Source organism: Mobula birostris, chromosome 21 (assembly GCF_030028105.1).
Source record: "Mobula birostris isolate sMobBir1 chromosome 21, sMobBir1.hap1, whole genome shotgun sequence".
NCBI classification, from domain to species: Eukaryota; Metazoa; Chordata; class Chondrichthyes; order Myliobatiformes; family Myliobatidae; genus Mobula; species Mobula birostris.
In genome coordinates this window covers 53,769,907-53,791,968 of record NC_092390.1, presented here as the reverse complement: position 1 = coordinate 53,791,968, position 22,062 = coordinate 53,769,907, and the positions used below count along the sequence as shown (strand labels likewise).

Below are 22,062 nucleotides of genomic sequence, written 5' to 3'. Positions count from 1 at the left end.
TACTACCACCAGGCTGAAGTTCTTAGATATCTGAAATGAAGAAGGGAAGAGGGTGAGGTTGTGGTGGAGTGAATGTGTCAGTGAATGGGGTTGGGCATAGTGGAAGAGTTAAAAACTTACATCCATCTTCAACCTGTGAATCAGATGGAAACAGAAACTGAAGTGGAGATGAAACATGCAAAAGAAGTTTATGTGCGAGAATATCATATCTTCAATGCTTTCAACTTTGTTACTGGCTATGACCTCATCTTTCCAAAAATTACCAACATTATTGTTAATTTTTAACAATTTTATTTTAGTGATACAGCACGGCGTAGGCCCTTCTGGTCATTTGAGCAACACCACCGCAGCATCCCCTGACAACCCCAATTAACCCTAGCCTAGTCCCGGGACAATTTACAATGATTGATTAACTTACCAACCGGTACGTCTTTGGACTGTGGGAGGAAACCAGAGCACCCGGGGAAAACCCACACAGCCAAGGTGAGAACGTACAGAACAGTACCAGAACTGAACTCCAGTCGCCAGAACACCTCAAGCTGTAATAGCGTCGTGCTAACCACTGGTTAGGATAGTCCTGAGACATGGCTACCCTTTTCTAGCTAGCTTGGGCTTTCTCCACTTATGTGCCACCTGTCCGACAAGAATTATGTGTCCTGCAGTCTGATGAATGTTTGTCATGTTAAAAAGCTGACACTGCGGGAAGGCTATAATTATGTACAGGTGTAGTCCATATTAATGTTAGGTATGAATTGTTAGGGTGTATACAATTTGATGAAACTAAGTAACAGCAATACACAATAGTGAATGTAATTCATTGTGTGGTGTCTATTTCACTGATACTTTCCTCAAGTTAAGAATGGATCTAGGCCAACAACATAAGTTCTGTTGAAAAGATTAAACTAACTCAAAAAAGTCTGTTGAAAGGTTAAGTACATGAAACACTCTTTTCAAAAAGTGGAGCTCAGTGTGGTACATGTAAATGCATTACATGTACGCTATGTATTATGGATGAGCACATGTAAGGCGTAGTTGCTTGTATTTTAGCAGCTCTTTATGTGAATTTTGTCCACACTTATTCATCTGTAGACTGCTCAGTTTTGAAGGAAATGTAGGTGCACGCATTACAATGGCAGCTGCAGTGTAGAAAGGGGACAGTGATGACAATTTATAACAAGGAAACATAATAACTTGGTAACTCATGAATCAGCAGGAAAAAAATCACACAAAGAAATCCTCAAGTTAAGAAACAACAATGCCAAGGTTCCCCTCGACAACTGTACTATATTTATAGTAATGATATACTGGTTACGTAGATTGCTATAAACTATGAAGATATACAACAGATCACTGATGATTTTATGTCCATTTATGGAGACTAACTAACGTGATTGTATTGGACATGCCTGTTGTAAGGAAAACTATGCTCTTTTCTGAGATCAAATACAAACTCATTTTCATAAAGCAACTCTGTTATAAATTCTGAAGATCCATGGGAATGGCAACCCTCCTGGTAGCTTCCTCAGTGGCAATGATTGCGTTTTTAACACAGAAAGCATGATTGTGAAGTCTTAGAAAAATATGTAATTTCCCCCCTCATGCTGTAAGTGCTTACTGGATATCTTCTTCTTCCACTATAGGCAAATAAAAAGAAGAAAGTCCTTATAGGTGGATCGCGGTCCAGCAAATATGCTAAAAATGAACAGAATGTGAATGAGGAGCAGACAGACGTGAGGAGGACAGGAGCTGCTGGTGGTCCGGCCAATGTAAACAAGGCACGTCCTGCTCCAAACCGACTGGGAGACAATATTGCTGTGCTAGCTGCACAGAGTGCAAGGTAGGAAATGGAAATTTGGATATCATCCTCATGAGACAGCACTTGAAATATTAATATTACAGAAATGTTGAACTGTTAATTCAATTGGGGAAAAACATGGTCTGCTTATTTTGTTTTTATTGTCCATTTTATTGCATTTAATTTTCTTGTTGAATGAATGCTAGTAATTTATTTTCAGATTTTAACATATGCCTTGATTATTGGTGCTTGTTGCAGATATATTAGTGGCTTTTCGCTGAATCAGTAGCTTTCGGTGTTGTTTAGCCATAAACAAGACAAAATCTGCAGATACTGGAAATCCAAGCAACACACACAAAATGCTGGAGGAACACAGCAGGCCAGGTAACAGCTATGGAAAAGAGTGCACAGTCGACTTTTCGGGCCGAGACTCTTCCTCAGGTCCTGATGAAGGGTCTCTGCCCAAAACATCGATTGTACTCTTTTCCATAGATGCTGCCTGGCCTGCTGAGTTCCTCCAGTGTTTTATGAGTGTTGTTTAGTGTTTGCTTTAGGATTGGTGATGATAATTGGATGATTATACAGATACGAACTGATGAAAAGAAGGCTCAATTTCTGATACCAATGTCTTGCACTCAAAGATTCCCTGGTCATAAAGGATATAGTATCTGGAGCCAGTGCAATTTATAGGTTAAAGGATTATCCTATCAAAAGAAGATAACCAGATTGAGTGTGTTGTTTAAAGTTTAGAAAATGAGAAATAGTTGTGAGCGTGGTGGTGAGGGAACAAACCTGCCTGATGAATTGCAGAGTAGGCTCCTTGGGATGAATAGCCTAATTTTGTTCCTATACTTTAAGATCTTATATCTTAAGTTTACCTTCTTTAGAAGAGGAAGGGTTTTCAAGTTTAGAGTTGTATTGTATTCATTGTCAAATATGTTTGAGATCGATTTGATTGCCTGTTGAACATTATTGCTGGAATTGGTTGATAAGCAGTCAGCACTCAAATTTAACCTGTGAAGTGTTTTGCCCATTTGTGATGAAGAATGCAGTAACAGATAACTCACTGATGTTGAATGTATTTCTGGCCTGTTTGTCTGAATTCTGTAATGCACAAAACAAAGAATGATACAGGTTGAATGGTTGCTTTGTAAAATAAGTTTTGGTAAGTCACTGTTTATTTCCAGTGAGCAAATCATCAGTTTGGAGATGTTTTAAAAGAGTTGACTTGTAAGTCGGTATAGCGCAATTATTATGGAGTCAAAATATAACAGAGTTTCAAGATTTATCAACAAATGGCTTTAAGCTATCAAAAGGAATATTTTTTCACAGAATAAAACTATTTTTAAAATGAGACTGAAGAATTGCGTGCATGAAGAGTTAGGGCACTGAATGGATTGAGCTCAGACCTTGAAGGCTACGTATGGATGATGGTCCATGCATTTCATGAATTCTACATTGTCTTCATGCTAGTTTGGGGAAAGGACACATGTGCATTTTCAATTTCACAGTGTGGTACCTTTTCTCCTCTACTGTCTATTGAACCATACAATTATCTGTCTAATATGCTTCATGATCATGGATCTAAGAGTTGAATTTTGTATCAGACCATCTTTGGAGGATTATTTTCCAGAGAAAGCTTGAAGGAAATACTTTGCTTAACTCTTATATCCATTACCTGCAGGCAGTTTCTTTGTAAGTCCTGTTACATGGTCTTATTCAGTCAAATGAAAAACCTAAACTTTGAAAATAAGTCAAAAATATACTTTCAAAATGTTCTTTTAACCACAGCATTACCTTGCTCACAATGGAATTCATACTTGATGCCTAATGCCGATTGCTTGCTTTTGGTTGGCTGCCTCATGCCACACCAGAGAACTCTCATTTCAAAGGCTCTCATTTCTTGGATGTCACTGTTTGTTTCAGTATCCCTCCGTCTCATGGTTACCAGCCCAAGGAAAGTATATACCAGATGTGTCATAGCCTCATATAGACTGTGATCTTTTCAGCTCACAGGAAGCAAGACATTCACAACAACCCTATCTCTTCAAAAGTACAGCAGAGGCTAACTTGATTTTCCTCTTAGACTGTATCTTCATAAACTAACTCTCACCCAGATCCTTCCCTATCACCTTCTGATCATAGTTATAGAGTGATAGATCAATACAGCACAGATACGGAGCCCTGGCCAAAGGGTCCAGACTGACCATGGTGTCCAACCAGCTAGTCGCACCAAGCTCTACCCCTCCACGTACCTGTATTTAAGTGCTTCTTAAATAATTTCTATTGCATCTTCCTCAACTGTTCTCTGACAGCTCATTCCATATCCTCACCATCCTCTGCTTGTAAAAGTTACATCTTAGGTCCCTTTTTATATCTTTCCCCTCCCTGCCCCTTTTAGACTCCCCTATCCTGGGGAAAAAACTGTAACCACCCACCTTAGCTATGCTTCTCATAATTATAATTTTTTTTAATGGGGTGGTGGATTGGTGTGGAGATGCATCTCGACCAAAGGAAGTGTAAGGTACTCCTTCTCTCTGCTAGCCTGCAGGTCATCCTTGGACAAGGTGTAGCACCTGCTTAGCCCCCCATTCAGGATCATGTGAAGCCATGGGAGCAGGGGGTGGATGGTCGTATGAGTAGGCGGTGCATATCACAAGTCCTGGTTATGCAACCACTGACACCAGGCAGACGATCTCTGAACAGTATTGTTAATCGCTGGGGTCTCAGAAGAAGGCAAAGGCCATTTCTGTAGAAATATTTGCCAAACAGTGACATCCAAGAAAGACCATGATCGCCCATGTAATACACCACAGCACATAATGATGATGACGGTGATGAAACTTTTAATATGGCACTCCCCAATCTCCTATGATCCATGGATTAAAGGCTGAGCCTAGCCAACCTCTCCCTATAAATCAGGTCTACTGGTCCTGCACATTCTTGTAAATCTTATCTGCACTATTTCCAGTTTATCCATACCATTCCTATAACACAATGACAAAACAGTACATTGCACAGCAAAATGTGGCCTCGCCAACAACTTAGAGAATTGTAACATAATGCTCCTTCTCCTATGCTCAGTGCCCTGATTGATGATGGCCAGTGTGCTAACTGCGTATTTCACCATCTGCCTACCTGTGATTCCTCTTTAAGCCAACTATGCACTTGTATTCCCAAGTCCCCTGTAGTGTATTTAACATTTCAGTAATATTTGAGTAATATTGTAAATATACTGTTTGATTCAGCATTCTTTGTTGTTTACATAATTCGTTATGGGTTGTATGTAAAAGTATATGAATGGCATACGTCATAACGCCACCATGTCATAGGTACGTGACCACTAAAAGTAAAACTAAGAGTATACACATTTTTCCCCGGCTCCTGTGTTTCTCTCGCAATTAATTTCCAGAGTTACAAAACATTACAGTGATGACGAGTAAATTTTAAAATGAACCCGTGGTGAGTATTTACCTGCTGAAGCACAGCGAAATGGTTAAGTTTTTAAAAAGTGCAGCACATATTTTTTCTTTGGAAGGGGGAAAGAAAGATATTTGAATTTTTTTAAAAAAGCAGAAAATTGATGAAATGCATGGGTTCATAAACAGTGACAACTGGGTGATGATAAATTTTTAAGAAGTAGAAATGGCTGATTACATCACAGTGATAGACGTGTTTGATTACACAACAGATAGCTGGATTATGTATACTGAATGAATTGAGCAGTATTTTGAAGCAAACGAAATAGCCAATGAAAAGCGAGTACCAGTTTTGCTGTGTGTTACAGGTGGAAAAGCAGACAGTTTGCTTATAAGTTTGAATGCTCTGACCAAACCACAGTCAGAATGAGCTTTGCTGGTATCATGAAAGTAATGCAAGAACACTTAGAACCAAGATCATAGTTGATTGCAGAACGCTTTAGGTTTCATCAGCAGAATAAAAAAGGACGGGAGTCCATTTCAGCGGACATGACTGAACTAAAGAAATTGTCCAAGCATTGTCAGTTCAGTAATGGGCTGAATGATGCACTGAGAGAACATTTAATATGTGGAATTTTACAAGAAAGCATTCAGAAACCACTCTTAACAGAAGCAATACTTACATTTAAAAGAAAAATTGAAATTGCTGTTACCAATGGAAATAGCAGCCAGAGATGCAATTGTGTTGCAGTCAGGAATGAAAGTGAGCCTATCATCCTGTTGCAAGTGGTTTGTTCAGAGCTGTCAGAACCACTTCCTGGAGTCCTAGATTTAACTCCTACAACCACCATGGAGGAAGTCCCAGAACCTGAGGTTGTTTCACAGTCACAAGTCTCACCTGCCCAGCAGAGTGACCACCCACCCCACAACCCCAATCAGGAAAGATGTTACCCCAGAAGAGTAAGAAATCTTCCACAGCGATGAAATCTTGAGGTTTGAATGGGACAATTTAAAATTTACTATGCTGTGGATGTCTATGGTAGTATTTGTATTGTACAGTATACTGCATGTATAGTTGAGATGCATTGTATATTGAATTGGAGTTTATAGCTGAGCAGGGAGCAGTGTAGTGTATTTAACATTTCAGCAATATTTTTGAGTAATATTGTAAATATATTTTTTGATTAAACATTCTTTGTTGTTTACATAATTCATTGTGGGTTATATGTACAAGTATGTGAATGGCATTTGTTATTACACCACTACGTCATAAGTGCGAGCCTCATTGAAAGTAAATCGAAAGAGTAGACACATTATTCCCTGGTGCCCTTGTTTGTCTTTCAATTAATTTCAGGAGTTATAAAATAAAACATCTCTGTTGAATTACACTCCCTACTGCCATGCCCTTCGTAGGCTTGACTTTCCAAATCCATCACCTCACAATTACCTGTATTGAAATCTATTTGCTTCTCCTCAGCCCATGTTCCTAACTGATCAAGAACCCTCTGAAATCTATGGTAAACTTCTTCACTATCAATGATCATTTCTATAAATAATGAATAACGAGGGCTCCAACACTGACCCCTGCAGCCCATTACTTAGTGTCTACTTCAAAATACAACTACTTTCATTTTCAAAAACTTTCTGTGCAGAATATCTTCAAATATATTAACAAATAGACAAAACATACAATGCGCTGTTTTATAATTATCAACTACCTTCATAGACTGCATGCACACTTAAAAAAATAACTTGTGCTTCAATTGTGCCCAGTGGCATGAAGCCTTCCCACGATAATTAAAATGGAATCTATCAGCTGAATGTTCTGCTCGTATGCACTTTCCACCATATGTAGCAAAAGTTAGTGCACTTAGTGCTCTAAATGGTACACATCTGACAATACCTTTTTAACACATGCTCAATTAAACTGGTTCAACCTCCTCACCCCACGCCATTCTTTGTATGCTACGAAACAAAGATCTATCAAAATTTGTCCTTTTCTCCAATATCTTTCACTAGTCGGCTCGTGTATATTTGTCATTCAGATAGTCTTAAACACAAATATGAAAAAATAAACTCTTGAAGTCCCTACATGTACAACTGGTGGGCAGATTTTCTCAAATTTTGCACTATTTTTCTCCAACTAAAAGTTTGAATTGTTTTGATGGAAATTGAGAATGCATTTATACAATTGTTTACAGAGAATGCAGAGTTAATTTTATTCTCAAGAAAAGGGACAGTCGTGGACATACTGTGATCATGAATTATTCAGACAGTTGTTTCTTTGTCAATTTCTTTTATTGATAGCCTTGACAATGAAAGCGTCCCAACACATCTTCAGGTAAAGCAAGACGAGTCTATTCAGGCTACAGCTGGAGCTGTTGTTCCTGGGTATGTAAGTTAGTTATCTGGATGTGTAATTAACAAGATAAGACATGCATGAACTGCCTTGAAAACTATTTTGCGTCTGTGATTTATACACTGATAAATAGTGCATCGGTACTCAGAAACTGCGATACATTTCAATGAATGAAAGGTCACTTTCGTTTTGAATGTTATGGTGCATGAATTTTATTGAGTGCATTTTGTTACAGCGCTTGCAAATGTAATATACACAGTCTGAAAATAATTTCCCCTGAAAGGTTAAATTTTACTTTTGGAATTGTATGGCTGCAATAAATGTGTGATGTACTGGTTTAACCTGCAGGGTCTACCCAATGCATGGTGAATCTGACAATTCCAGTTGCACAGGAATTTTGCATGGCGTGAGTGAGCAGTGTATCTATAATGACCATGTTACAAGGTTACAGAATAAAGAACAGGTTAACATACTGAAGGGGTGCGTTCCATAGTACAGTGCATTACTATCAGGGGTTCCCCACCGTTTTTATGCCATAGACCCATACCATTAACCGAGGGTCCGTGGACCCCAGACTGGGAACCCACAGTTACTATGAATATTATTGCTGCAATATGTATCATCTTTCATCTGGGAGCCTGTAAACAATTTCATGGCTTCCTTTGTTCCCATGTTCAAACACGGTTAAGAATATTATAATATTTAACATTTACATGATTTCTAATGTTTGTTATATGATAAGTTTAACTCTAAATAACTCAGTATAATAAGTTTTAAAGAGGGTTTTAATATTGACAGTTAACCCACAGAGAGGGCAAAGGAATACAAATCAAGATTACAGTTTAATTCAGATATTTAGAACATGTTACTTGATTGCTAAAATATTGGAGTTTGATTGGTTGATAATGTTTTTAGTACAGATTTCTAAGTGAACCTATGTTCTCAGACCAGGATACATAATACACATTTTAAACGCTATGAAAGCTTCACAATAGTCTACATCATATATGATCAATTGTTTATTTGTTATGTGCCTTGTCGTATGACGTGGGCGATTGTGGTCTTTTCAAGACCATGATTGTTCTTGGCAAGATTTCTTTACAGAAGTGGTTTGCCATTGCCTTCTTCTGGGCAGTGTCTTTATAGGTCAGGTGACCCCAGCCATTATCAATACTCTCCAGAGTTTGCCTGCCTGGTGTAAATTGTCACATTATCAGCCTTGTGATGTGCAGCAGTTGCTCAGACAGCTATCTACCACCTGCTCCCATGGCTTAACGTGACCCTTATCAGGGAGCTAAGAAGGTGCTACACATTGCCCCAGGGTGACCTGCAGGCTAGCTGAGGGAAGGAGCACTTACATCCTCTATGGTAGAGACATACCTCCACCTCCCCCACCTAATACCTTGATCAATAGCAATACGATCAATACCTTGTTCAGTTCCAATTCAAATTGACCTAAGGTGTATACATTGGAGATGTCATCATTTGTATTAGTTTTACAATATAAAAGTACACAAAAAGATGGAATAGAAATAACTGAAAAAAATTACCCTAAATTTCAATTAGTTTTATTTTGTTGTGAAAAGAAGGTTAGTAACATTTTTCATTGCCTACCTGTTCCTACGTGAAGAAGAATGCTCATCTCTAGCTCCAGCAAGAGGCATTTTCTTACTTTGACCTCATTTCCACAATATTGTGCATTGAGGGGAGTTATTTGCTTTCTTTGCTCAGAGGCACACAGCAAAACTTAACCATTCAGTTTCCATAGTTGCCCCCTGTTTAAGCAGCTTTGCCTGCTGTGAACTTGAGTGCTTGAATATTGCACAGGATCCTGCTATTTCAACCCTTGATCAAAAATCAGTTTGAGAAATTATTGTCCGGTAGGTGGGAGGAATATTTAAAATTTTCTGTTTTCAACATAAACAGGTAAATCTAAAACACTCAATAATAATAAAACCCTGAATTCAAATAACTTTGTTTCAGCTGTTTTCTGTGGGTACAAGTTCAGTAACTTTATAAATATAATAATTTATAATTATGCTTAATTGGGGAGAAGATTTTTTTGCATTTAAGATATAGGAACACAAGGACTCTTTTTACAGCTGCACTTAATACATACAGTGGCATTTTTCTAAAGAGCTGTAACATGTCGGGGCAGGTGTAAGAGGTCTTTGTAGACTACTTTGCATTTGGTATACATGAGGTCAAATGATGTCAGCAAATACCAAAGCCTAGAATTTAATTACTGGCTTGTAAAAGCAAAGTATGTATTTACACTTGTAAGCTAATTTGTAGTTTGTGATATCTTACATAGTTTTGATATTTATTGTTTGTTAACTTCTTGTAGAACAGCTTAACATTTTGTTGAACAAAGATTTCTTTAGTGCTTATGAAACGTGGCAGAAAATAATTGTTAATGAATGACACTGCTTTCAAACATATATTTGGTTATATGCATTATCCAATAACATGCATTAGACCATAATACATAGCTCTGTTCAGTAATGTGCAGAGCAATGATTCATTAAGGAGAAACTTGAAGCAGATTTTCTTGCAGTGTTTAGTGCTGCCCTTATCCCAATGAAGAATAAGATTTGTGCTAGCCAGTGGTTGGAGACTGCTACAGTAAAGTTATCTGGGTCACTTTATTTATCATTACATCTGCCATGTGCAATTAGAGAGTGCGATACATGGAGGCTGGAGGGAGTTCTTTGAAAAGCAAAGTCATTTGATGATAGACTGGGGACAGCAAGATAAGAAGGAAAGAACAATGAGACTAACAACAATTAACTGAGCCAATGTGCTTTTATTGATGTTAAGAAGCAAAATTTGACAAGCTGCCACATATGTAGGACCAGAAAACCTAAAGCTTGATCAGCATAGTAGCTGAGAAGGAGCATCTTAGAGATAGAGAGTTGTGGACTTTTAGGGAATTCTTGTCAGTAAGAGACATTATCATGAGCAGTGAAGTGACTAAAGTTGTGGATGCACAGGGGGCCAGTACAGTTATATCTGAAGATGATAGGGTTGAAAGAAATAAACTGGGAAGTTAGAGACATATAAAGGGGTGAAAGCATGGAAGGAGGCTTTGAAAACTTGTGGGGAAATGGAAGTGTAGAACTGTGGCAGATAGCGCAAGTTAGGACAAAATCAGGAGAGTTTTAGAAGACTTAGGAAGAGATTTAGAACTTAAGGTTTAGGAAGAGCAGAAACTAGTCAGGAAGCCATTGGGAAAATTACACTCAGTGGCCACTTTATTAGGTACACCTGTACACCTGCTCGTTAATACAAATATCCAATCAGCCAATCATATGCTGGCAACTCAATGAATAAAAGCATGCAGACGTGGTCAAGAGGTTCAGTTGTTGTTCAGACCAAACACTAGAATGGGGAAGAAATGTGATCTAAGTGACTTTGACCGTGGAATGATTATTGTTGCCAGATGGGATGGTTTGAGTATTTTAGAAATTGCTCATCTCCTGGGATTTTTATGTACAACAGTCTCTGAAGCAGGGTTCCCAACATTTTTATGCCACGCATTAAGCAAGGGGTCCATGGACCACAGGTTGGGTATCCCAGCTGTAAGGATTACAGAGAATGGTGTGAAAAACAAAAAAAAACATCCAGTGAGCAGCAGTTCTTTGGGAAAAACATGTTTTGTTTTGGAAGAGGTGGGAGGAGAATAGCCAGACTGGTTCAAGCTGACAGAAAGGTGACAGCAATGCAAATAATCATGTGTTGCAATAGTGATGTGCAGAAGAAGATGTCTGAACACATAGCACATCAATCCTTGAAGTGGATGGGTTACAACAGAAGACGACCAGGAACGTGCACTCAGTGGCCACTTGATCAGGTGCAGAAAATACTTAATAAAGTGGCCATTGCGTGTATGTAGACTTGCTAATGACATGAGTTAGGGTTATAGCCGTATATTGAGAGTACCCGTCCTAAACTTAAACCAAGACCTTAAGTCTAAACATTATAGGTGTGTATAGGTGTCCATCACTTTAGGGAGATTATACTCTATCTCTCTCAGATAGTAATTTATATAACTACTTTAGTCTCTTTTCTGAAGGGATTTAGTTTTCCATAATCATTATTTCCTGTGGCGATCCTTCCCTCCCAACCAAGGAAGAGATGCTTCCAGCCAAAAAAGCAGATTATACATAGATATTTTATTTTAAATGGAACACATTTATTTTGAGGAATAATTTGAACGGAAATTATAATTCTACAAAGAATACCCAACCACAAGTACGATTCTTACTAACTAGGAAACTATACCAATGAGTTGTAGATGAACAATGCTGTCTGTTGTAAAAAAAAAGGTGGCTCTTGGAAGAGATCCTTTTTGAGTCTAGGCCAAGGAGTAGATGCTATGTCTTCATTTCTGTAACTTCTGTCCACCTTAAAGATATATTCATATCTCCTTAGTCACTCAGCTAATGACGACCTCATCTACATGTGATGTTTTCACAACCGCACGACCAGGTCAGATGGCAAGAACCTTAGGTTAACATGACAATGTTGTCTCTTCTGATTGGGTTACAGTCTCAGTTATGTCAATAATTGTCTTCCTAAGCTGGTATGGTATTGTTTTGCAAGGGGATGGCTAGATAATACTAGTTCAACAATAACAGTACATATTTGAACCTTGAACCGTTTCTTCTGCTATGCTATCATGCTGAGTTTAGCAAAAAGCCTCCTGACCCTGGATAGTGAATATCTATCACCCAGCCACAGCTGGGCTGAGGCATGGATTTGAAGCTGAGCAATGGTACGGAGGAGGAGGTAAGTGGTTTCAGTGAAAACATTGACTGGAAGTCTAAAACTTAACTCAAGCGTCAAATATGATAACTAGATTGTGAATAGTCTGGGTAACATTCAGACAGTTGTCAAACAGAATGATAAAAGTGATGGCTAAAAGACAGAGTTTGTAACTTTTCTGCTAGTATTTAGTTGCAGGAATGCTGGAGGTCAGCAAGATTGTCCAGGGACACTAGAAAAACCTTTTGATTTAGTTGGAGTGATGGACAATGGATATCATCAAAGTTAGATGGGCATAGTTATATCAATAAGCTTCCATCGAGTATTCTCTTAAATTTCTCAGAACAGCTTGTGAAGACAGGACCTCAAAGCAAGCAGATTATGGTTTTGAGTACCATGAATTATTTCAGCTATTCCTCACTCTTTATTGCCAAGCTCCTCCCCACCGGATACGCATGTAGTACAGGGCATTTAGTTGTACGTTACGCAAGTACCACCGAAGCAACAATTATAGGATAAAAGTTCATTGGGAGCTTTTTTCCTTGGAAGCCAAGTGCAACTTTCAAACTCTTACTTATTGGTTTTATGTTGCCTGCAACCCATTTCACATCTATATCCTGAATTTTATGAAGTATCAAAGGGATGCATTTAGAACAAGATAAGACAAGGGGGTGAGGTAGAATGGAAGAGCTGCATAATTGCAGAGTGGTTAGCACAATTGATTTTCAGTGCCAGCAATCACAGATCCGTGTTCAATTCCCACCACCGTCATCTCTCCTATCAGATTCTTTTCTCTCCAGCCCTTTACTTTTCCTACCTATCTGGCTTCACCTATCTATCACCTTCCAGCTATCTTCCTTACCCTTCCAGCCCCCTTTTTATTCTGGTATCTTCCCCGCTGCCTTTCCAGTCCTGACAAAGGGACCCAGCCCAAAACATTGACTGTTTATGCATTTTCGTAGATGCTGCCAGACCTGCTGAGTTCCTCCAGTATTTTGTGTGTGTTGCTTTGGGAATCCAGCACCTACAGGATTGTCCGTAAGGAGCTTATACGTTTTCCCCGTGACTGGGTTGCTTTCTTGGTGCTTTGATTTCTTCCCACGTTGCAAAGTGTACAGTTAGGACTAGTGAGTTGTGGGCGCCAGAAGCATGACAACATTTGTGGGCTGCCCCGGCTCATTCCTCGGACTGTGTATGTTGTTGATGCAAAACAATACATATCACTGTATGTTTTGGTATGTCAATGTACATGTGACAGAAAAAGCTAATCATTGGAGTTTCCTGCCATTTTAACATGCCATAGGTTGTGGTGAACAAGGCAATGATCTGACAGCTCGTCAGCAGTACTGCGGCAATCTGTCAATATTACCATGGAACGTCACACTATTTAATTGAGTTTGAATGTGACTCCTTTAGCATATCATGGAATGATTTGTAATATATTACTTAGAGTCATAGAAAAGTACAGCGCAGAAAGAGGCCCTTTGGCCCATCTAATCCATGCCAAACCATTTAAACTGCCTACTCCCATTGACCTGCACTGGACCAGAACCCTCCATACCCCTACCATCCAGGTACCTATCCAAACTTTTCTTATATGTTGAAATTGAGCTCGTATGCACCACTTGTGCTGGCCGCTCATTCCACACTCTCACAAGCCTCCGAGTGAAGATGTTTCCCTCCTGTTCCCCTTAAACTTTTCACTTTTCACCCTTAACCTACGACTTGTGGTTGTAGTCCCATTCAAACTCAGTGGAAAAGCCTGCTTGCATTTACCCTATCTATACCCCTTATAATTTTGTATATCTCTATGAAATCTCCTCTCAATCTTCTACGTTCTAGGGAATACAGTCCTAACCTATTCAATCTTTCCTTATAACTCAAGTCCCCCAGACCTGGCAACATCCTTATAAATTTTCTTTGTACTCTTTCAATCTTATTTACATCTTTCCTGTAGGTAGGTGACTAAACCTGCACACAATACTCCAAATTAGGCCTCATCATCGTCTTATACAAAATGTGACAAATAAAGCGAATCTAATCTCAGACATTGGGCATTCCTACCCTCTTTAACATGCCGTAGTTTCTTTGATATTCAACTGAGATGGCTGGCAGGGCCACAATTTGACAACTCATCACCAGTGCCACACTAATCCCTCAATATTACAATGAAACGTCACCCTATTTTATTGTGTCTGAATATGACTGTTTAGCATCTTATGGAATGACTTGCGGTGCATTACTTACATTACTAGAACGGAATAGGTAACAGCTGAAATAGCCCTTGAGACAGAACTGCAGCGATCCAGCTTCCTTCCTTGGGTTCCTGCTTTAATCTGGTCTTTGAATAAATTGAAGAAATGCCTAAAAAAATAGCTTTGGTAAATATGCCACTCCAAGTGGCAACAATCACTGGACTGAGACCTGAAGGACATGTCTGAAGTAAGTACCAAAGAGGACAGCCAGAATAATCTCATGTTCAAAGGAGCTTGGGTGCGTGGTACAGAAGAAGACTTAGCTTTTTGTTCAGGAAGCATGCCTGCTTATTTTAATGCAAAAGGAAATCACAGAAAGCCACTCAACTGTCCCATTCTCTTCATACCTTAGATGGACTGGTGGGCAAGGAGCATCATCAAATCTCAGTTTCCTGACAGGATAAGATGGGAATTCCATGTGGATGAGGCTCAGGAATAAAAGTATTCCAGCATTCAAACTGAGCTCTAGCAGTTTTGCTGCCTGCATGGTTTTGCACCTCATGATTTAAAATCACACATTTAATCTCAACTATATTACTTGAGATATTATCTTCTAATTAAGTTATGTCTTGAAAATCCAGTAGAAATCTACATTTTATAATCCTACCCACTGGATTTATTTTCTGCAATCTTAATGGATGGACCTTTCTTCTCATTTTATGCTGTACAGTCAAGATATTAATCAAAGGCTGTGTCAACATTTAAGGCAAACACGCCCCTGGGTCACAATTTTCAAAAGAACATGATTTTGTTCATACTATTCTATCCAAGGCTTCATGCCTATGTTTTGAAGTGTTGTACCATCGAATTTGAGTTTGTACTGTAAAGCTAAGGCTAAAAGTTTCAATCACATAGAAGCTCATTGCTAATACAGTGACAGTTATGTATTCTTCTACACTTTATAAATTGTACTCCATTAAAGTCAATGAAATTTCAGAAATAGAATACAATTGCAAGTCAGTACTATACCTACTTATCCAAGTGAGTCCGTAGCCAACAGCTGGACAAAATGTAAGTGGCCTGTAGAGAAATCAAGTAGGGCTAATATACCACAAAATAAAAATCACAGATAATACTAATCATGATTTTCTCTGAAGCCCTTTCAGTAACAAGAGTGAGGAGAAACTGATTGAGTGATTGAAACAAAAATCATTAGAAAAGAAAAGTGATAGATCACTGAAGTGTTGATGGCTAATTCTGCCCATCTGTGCCTCTGTCATTCTCAGATTCAATTACACTGATATTATCGATGTTACAGCCTCTCTTTTGCCCTCTCTAATTTCAGTTCTTCCAGTATTTGTCTCCTTAAACATCTCTGTAGTTCTCACAATTGGATCCTGATCCTTCTTTCTTACACTGGTCTGTAAGTACCTAAAGTCTTAAAACTCTCATCTACACATTTAAATCAATTGTGCTTGTCCTTTTATGTGGGCATCATCTGATCTTTCTGAACCTCTAATCTGTATTTCATCTACCCGTTTATATTGGTCTCTTCACCAATAGGCATGGTCATCTTGGCGCTTACTTGAAATTTCCCTTTCTAAAGCCTTTTGCTTTCCTACTTCCTCTTGACCTTTGATTGTTGAACCTCTCCGTGCCTTGTGGTTAACTGGGCTCAACCTTGCCATTTCTTTAGCATTTTGTCTGTTTTTTATGAGGTCACGTTGCTAACTTGACGCTTAACCGAACACAGATGGAAAGTGTGCAAGGAGTCAGCCTGATTCGAATCGGGTACCACATGCCTTAAAGTCTGGTGCTGATGCCACTACACTTTTGCTCTTTGCAGTTGTCCATAAAACCCACTTCCAAAATTCAAAATTCTTCTTTGCCTTGGTTTTGCGTAAGAATCTGAATGCTGTCTCAGTGTTGTCCCTTCTCCTTCCAAAACCTTAATTATGCCATCAGCTTTGATACTCTCAAACACATGAGTATGAGGTGACCCAATGAGGATATCTCACATTATCATTCTCTGGATTCCAGAATTGTGGAGTATCTATCAAATGATCCAAATGGGTTGGAGTAACTGCTATCATTGTTGAGTGTAGTTGTTACTATTGCTCAATGTGCTCATTTTGCAAGTAGAGTTGTTTATCCTTTCAAGAGAGTCAAGGGACTGCAATTGCTGGGAAGTCCAGATGAAGAATCTTAGTCTGGGACATCAATTGTCCATTTCCCTCCACAGATGCTGACTGACTGGCCGAGTTCCTTCGGAAGTTTGCTTATTTTTCTCATTCTTATGCTTTTTACACTGAAGTATTGTAAAGTTTATCTGTTTTGAATAAAGCACACAAAATGCTGGAGGAACTCAGCAGGTCAGGCCGCATCTATGAAAATGAATAAATAGTCCACGTTTCGAGCCGAGACACTTCTTCAGTCCTGAAGAGCCTTGGCCTGAAATGTTGATTGTTTATTTATTTCTATAGATGCTGCCTGATCTGTTGAGTTTCTCCAGCATTTTGTGTGAGTTACTTTTGGTTTCCACCATCTGCAGAGTTCCTGACTTGGGTATTAGTACGTATTCAGTTAGGTATGCGTTGTTTATGGCAGTGGAGAGGTAACTTCAGTTGTGTTGAGGATCACTATTACATTGATACCAGTTAGCTACTCATTCATTTTCACCTAGTTTATAATTGAAACAATAATCAATTTTGTATCTATAAATAAAACGTGTAAAACTCTATCATATTGTTTTTATGATTTATCTCCATATTTTTTCAAACTCTTTTTTTGCTTTCTTGCAACTTATCAATTGTGAAGTAGTTTTGGACATCTTAAGCATGTGACTCTAATATAACAAAGCAAGTTTCTTTCCTTTTACTTTATCTAATTTTCTGATAACAATTTGAATGCTATCCAATCACAGTCAGTGATATTAAAGAGCTTGTGTTCTACATATTATTCAGATGCTTTGAATGAAAGTTGATTTAAGGTGGCTAATTTGTTAATTATTTAATGTGCTATATGAGTTTGATCAATTAGATACATTGTAACTGCTATTCTAATAAATCATATGGAACACTAATGTCGTGCTTAGTGTTTGAAATCTAATTTTGTAGCTAAGCAGTAGAAGTTTCCATAGCAGACATTTTCACATCTGCTCAATGGAATATGACATTAATCACTTGCCTTTAGTAGCTAACACCATCAGTGTCAGCTCTTCATTGAATATTGATTTACAAGCACAATCTCAAGGAGCACCTCAGTTCCACGGTTCTTTAATGCAATAACCGAGGATCTTCTGGTTTAATGTGCCCCTGAGGCTACAATTATTAGTTTTTTAGCTTTATGGTACAAATATACTGGGCCATCGGACTGACCTATTGAGTGGGAATGGATTTAAAAATTGTTTTCTTTAATCACTGGGGAACTGAAAGGGAGCAATGTTCTTAAAACCAACCCACAACTCTTTATCTTTCGTTTAATCCCTGAAACTTAGATAACTGCGCCTTATTTTATATGATGTTGTACAACAGCAGGATTCACATTTAATAATTTTTTGAGAAGCATCTTAATTTTTTTTCACACAGATCTTTTTTGAAATGCATTTATTTTTGTCGTTTTGATTTTTTCCAAAAGCTGGGTGTAACCATTACTCCCAGAACTGAATTGCCATCAACAATCACTGCTAGAGCTTCCCACCTTGCCCTCCTTCATCTCACAAAGTACTCCTTGCAATTGTGTCTTCCCGTCGAATTGAATCCTATGTGCATCTTTCCCGATCTTCTCTCCTCTGCATTTCCCCACCAAAAGACCACAAACCCCACCAGTGTATGTCACAAATCTCTCTGTAGAACCTTCTCACAATTCCACCATCCTGATTGGCTGACATAACATCCCTAAGTTGAACATCATTGTACCTTATCTTTAGCCAAAAGCAAAACATTCCACCAGTAGGGCATACTGCTTTTACAGAAAGCTTCTAGATGAAACCCCCCACAGTATTAGCAGTATCAATCTTAACCAGGGCATTACATCAGTATGATAACATGCCTGCACTGTGCAAGTAAGTATTTCTATGTCAATGGTGCTCTTCACATTTATTTGGGCAGCAAATGAGGCAACCAGTTTGCACAAAGCCAGGACCTACAAACAGGAGTGAGAAAATTTATTACTTAACATGCTTTTAGTGATATTGGTGCAGGCAACAAATTAATCTGACTAGCTCAGCTTTTCAATTGAAAAATTGTACCAGCAGCATTGCAGTACTCCCTCAATACTATAGCTCGGGTTCCTTAGACTTATGCACAATACTATATTTGTACACATGGGGCAAGGCAGAGTCATCTGCGTGCCCACTGTGCTCCAAGTGAGGAACCCTGGAGCACATCCTCAGCGGCTGCGCAAGGGCACTTGGTGAGGGACGGTACAGGTGGAGGCATGATCAGGTCCTGAAGACCATCGCTGAAGCTGTCAGCACAGGAGTTGAGTGGGCGAAGCGGTCCCGACCCTCCAAGCAGACCATTGCCTTTGTCAGAGCTGGGGAGCAGCCAATACCTGCCAAAAGAACATCTGCAGGCATTCTGACCTCTGTAAGGGACTGGCAGCTGTTGGTGGACCTCGAAGGGCTGAAGTTCCCCAACCATATTGCAGCCACCACCCTGTGACCAGACACTGTCCTAGTGTCTGAGTCTACTAAGCAAGTGGTGCTGCTGGAGCTGACAGTCCCATGGGAAGATAGCTTGGAAGAGGCCTTTGAAAGGAAGCTCTCCAAGTACGCAGGACTGGTCAGCAACTGTCAGCAGGCTGGATGGAGAGCGAGGTGTCTCCCAGTGGAGGTTGGTTGTAGGGGATCCGTAGCCCATTCTTTAGTTAGGGCCTTCAGCATTTTGGGCATCGAGGGAGAGAGGAAGAGGAGAGCCATCTGCAGTACCACCGATGCGGCAGAGAGGGCCTCAAGATGGCTGTGGCTCAAAAAGGATTCATGGAGTCATAACTAGCTAGCCATCTGGACACAAGCTGGGGTCTGATCAGCCCTGGCTGGGTCACCTGGAGGAGGGTGTATGATGTTGAAAGACCCGAAACACCCGATGATTCCAGGAACATCACTGAAGATGTGTCCAGAAGCATCAGTAGATGTATGTACACAACAGTGTCAATGTGGAGCAGAGAGTGAGTTTGTAAATCTGACAGGAGTGCAGGATGTTGGGCATGGTGAGGGCGGGGTGCCGTGGGAGGGGTGTGGGGCAGATGGCAGAGAAAGAGTACCTGGGGTGGCTGGTGGTGTGGGTGCAGGCACACCCAGCCCTAAGATACCAGACAAGCCATTTGATTCCAAACAATTAGCTTATTGATCATTACAGAATGTCCCTTTGGTGCTTCCTGCTCCCTCCCCTTCTCCCAACCGTGATTCCCCTCTCCCTGCCCCCTTCCCACTCTCAGTCCACAATAGAGACCCATATCAGAATCAGGTTTATCATCACTCACATATTTCATGAAATTAGAGGGTTTTTTTGTGCGGCAGCAGCTGTGCAGTGCAATATATAAAATTACCACAGTGCTGTACAAAAGTCTTAGGCACCCTAGCTATATATATGTGCCCAAGATTTTTGAACCATACTGTAGATAGGAGAATGAGGAGACAACTTATAGAAGTGTTTAAAATTATGAGAGGTATTGAAGTGGTGGATGATAATGCTCTTTTCCCCTGGGTAGCGAAGTCCAAAATTAGAGGGCATGAATTTAGGGCAAGAAGGGAAAGATTTAAAAGGGATCTGAGGGCTAACATTTTCAGGGACCTGAGGGTGGGGATTATAGGATCATTTAATAGGCACTTGGATAGATACATGAAGGGGCAAAGCTTAGTTGGATGTGGGCAGAGTGCAGAAAATTAGGACTAATTAGGTGGGTGCCAGAGATAGCATGGACTAGTTGGGCCGAAGGACCTATATCCATGCTGTTTTGCTCTATAACTTTATCACAAAAGAAGACACTACTGTCAGTTTAGTTTCCTTGGTGGACACCAGTCAAACCACGACAACACACAAAGGAGAAAGGACTTTTGACCCTATTGGATGATACTTTTGGCTGAAAAGATGTGATGGAAAACAGAGTCTTTGGCATTTAAATCCTGAATTGGAAACAAGATAGTGTACAAAAATTACATATATACAGTATACTTCACTTACAGTAACATTCGATCACTTGAATGTAGAACCCTTGTGGCTTGTCAGATATCTGGTCTCACTGCCAGGGAATTAAGACAACCACATTGTCAGTGTGTGCCTGGAGGACTTCAGACAGTAAAATGCTGTGAATTCCAGACACATCACTTTGTTTGGACCATATGTTGGGAGGGATCACCTTGAAATTTTTATCTTCATATCTTGTTAACCATAGAAATCAACACACACAAAATGCTGGAGAAACTCAGCAGGCCAGGTACCATCCACAGAAAAGAGCAAACAGTCAATATTTCGGGCCGAGAGCCTTCATCAGTATCCATAGCAGCCATAGAAATGTTGGTTAAAAACCGGCAAAAGAAGGCACCATTGTCAATTTAGTTTCTGTGGTGGACACCAGTCAACTTACAAGGCACAAAGTCATCTCAGTTCATCAAGGTGACTTTATCTATTTCAGATATGGTACAGATGTCCATCCAGGACTGACACAGCTTCAGCCTGATCCTATGACTTCATATGGAGCTAGTCCATAGGCTCCGCACTGAACTGCTTCACCTAGAATTTTGAGAACTTAGAATTTAATATTCCAACCCATTCCGAAACATAAATATGAACAAACAAAGAAGTGGGCCACATGATTCCTTGCATTTGGATTTAGAGATTAAATAACATATAACTATGTAACTTTCCTTCCTATTATTGTTTACCAATGTCTCCCCCTTCCAAAACATTCTTTCCTAATCGTCAGGATTTCAACTTAGAAGCATAGAATCTGAAAGTAAAGAGGAACGCCATTCGGGTCAACTAATCCATGCCACCAGCATCGAGGAGCACAATCCCATTGGTCCTTTTCTCCCGCACTTTTCACTTAAGTGCCAGTACAATTCCCCTTTGAAAGCACTAATTGACTCAGTTGCCATCGGCTCACCATCTCTACAATTAGGGTACAGAAAGCCCATAGAACCATAGAACATTACAGCATAGAAACAGGCCTTTTGGGCCTTCTTGGCTGTGCCGAACCATTTTTCTTCCTAGTCCCACTGACCTGCACCTGGACCATATCCCTCCATACACCTCTCATCCATGTGCCTGTCCAAGTTTTTCTTAAATGTTAAAAGTGAGCCCACATTTACCACTTCATCTGGCTGCTCATTCCACACTCCCACCACTCTCTGTGTGAAGAAGCCCCTCCCCCAATGTTCCCTTTAAACTTTTCCCCTCTCACCCTTAACCCATGTCCTCTGATTTTTTTCTCCCCTAGCCTGGGTGGAAAAAGCCTGCTTGCATTCACTCTATCTATACCCATCCTAATTTTATATACCTCTGTCAAATCTCCCCTCATTATTCT

The 22,062-nt window shown here is 39.7% G+C and overlaps 1 protein-coding gene across 5 annotated transcripts in view; it reads left to right on the top strand.

The window, feature by feature from the left end:
- Positions 1–22,062, top strand: part of LOC140185800 (uncharacterized) — a 278,871-nt gene that overhangs the window by 66,163 nt on the left and 190,646 nt on the right. For all 5 annotated transcript variants that reach the window (XM_072239496.1, XM_072239493.1, XM_072239495.1 and 2 more), the window contains exons 4-5: positions 1,641–1,837; positions 7,522–7,605. In XM_072239496.1, coding sequence (XP_072095597.1) covers positions 1,641–1,837; positions 7,522–7,605 — 281 coding nt within the window. The remainder of the gene's footprint in view (positions 1–1,640; positions 1,838–7,521; positions 7,606–22,062) is intronic.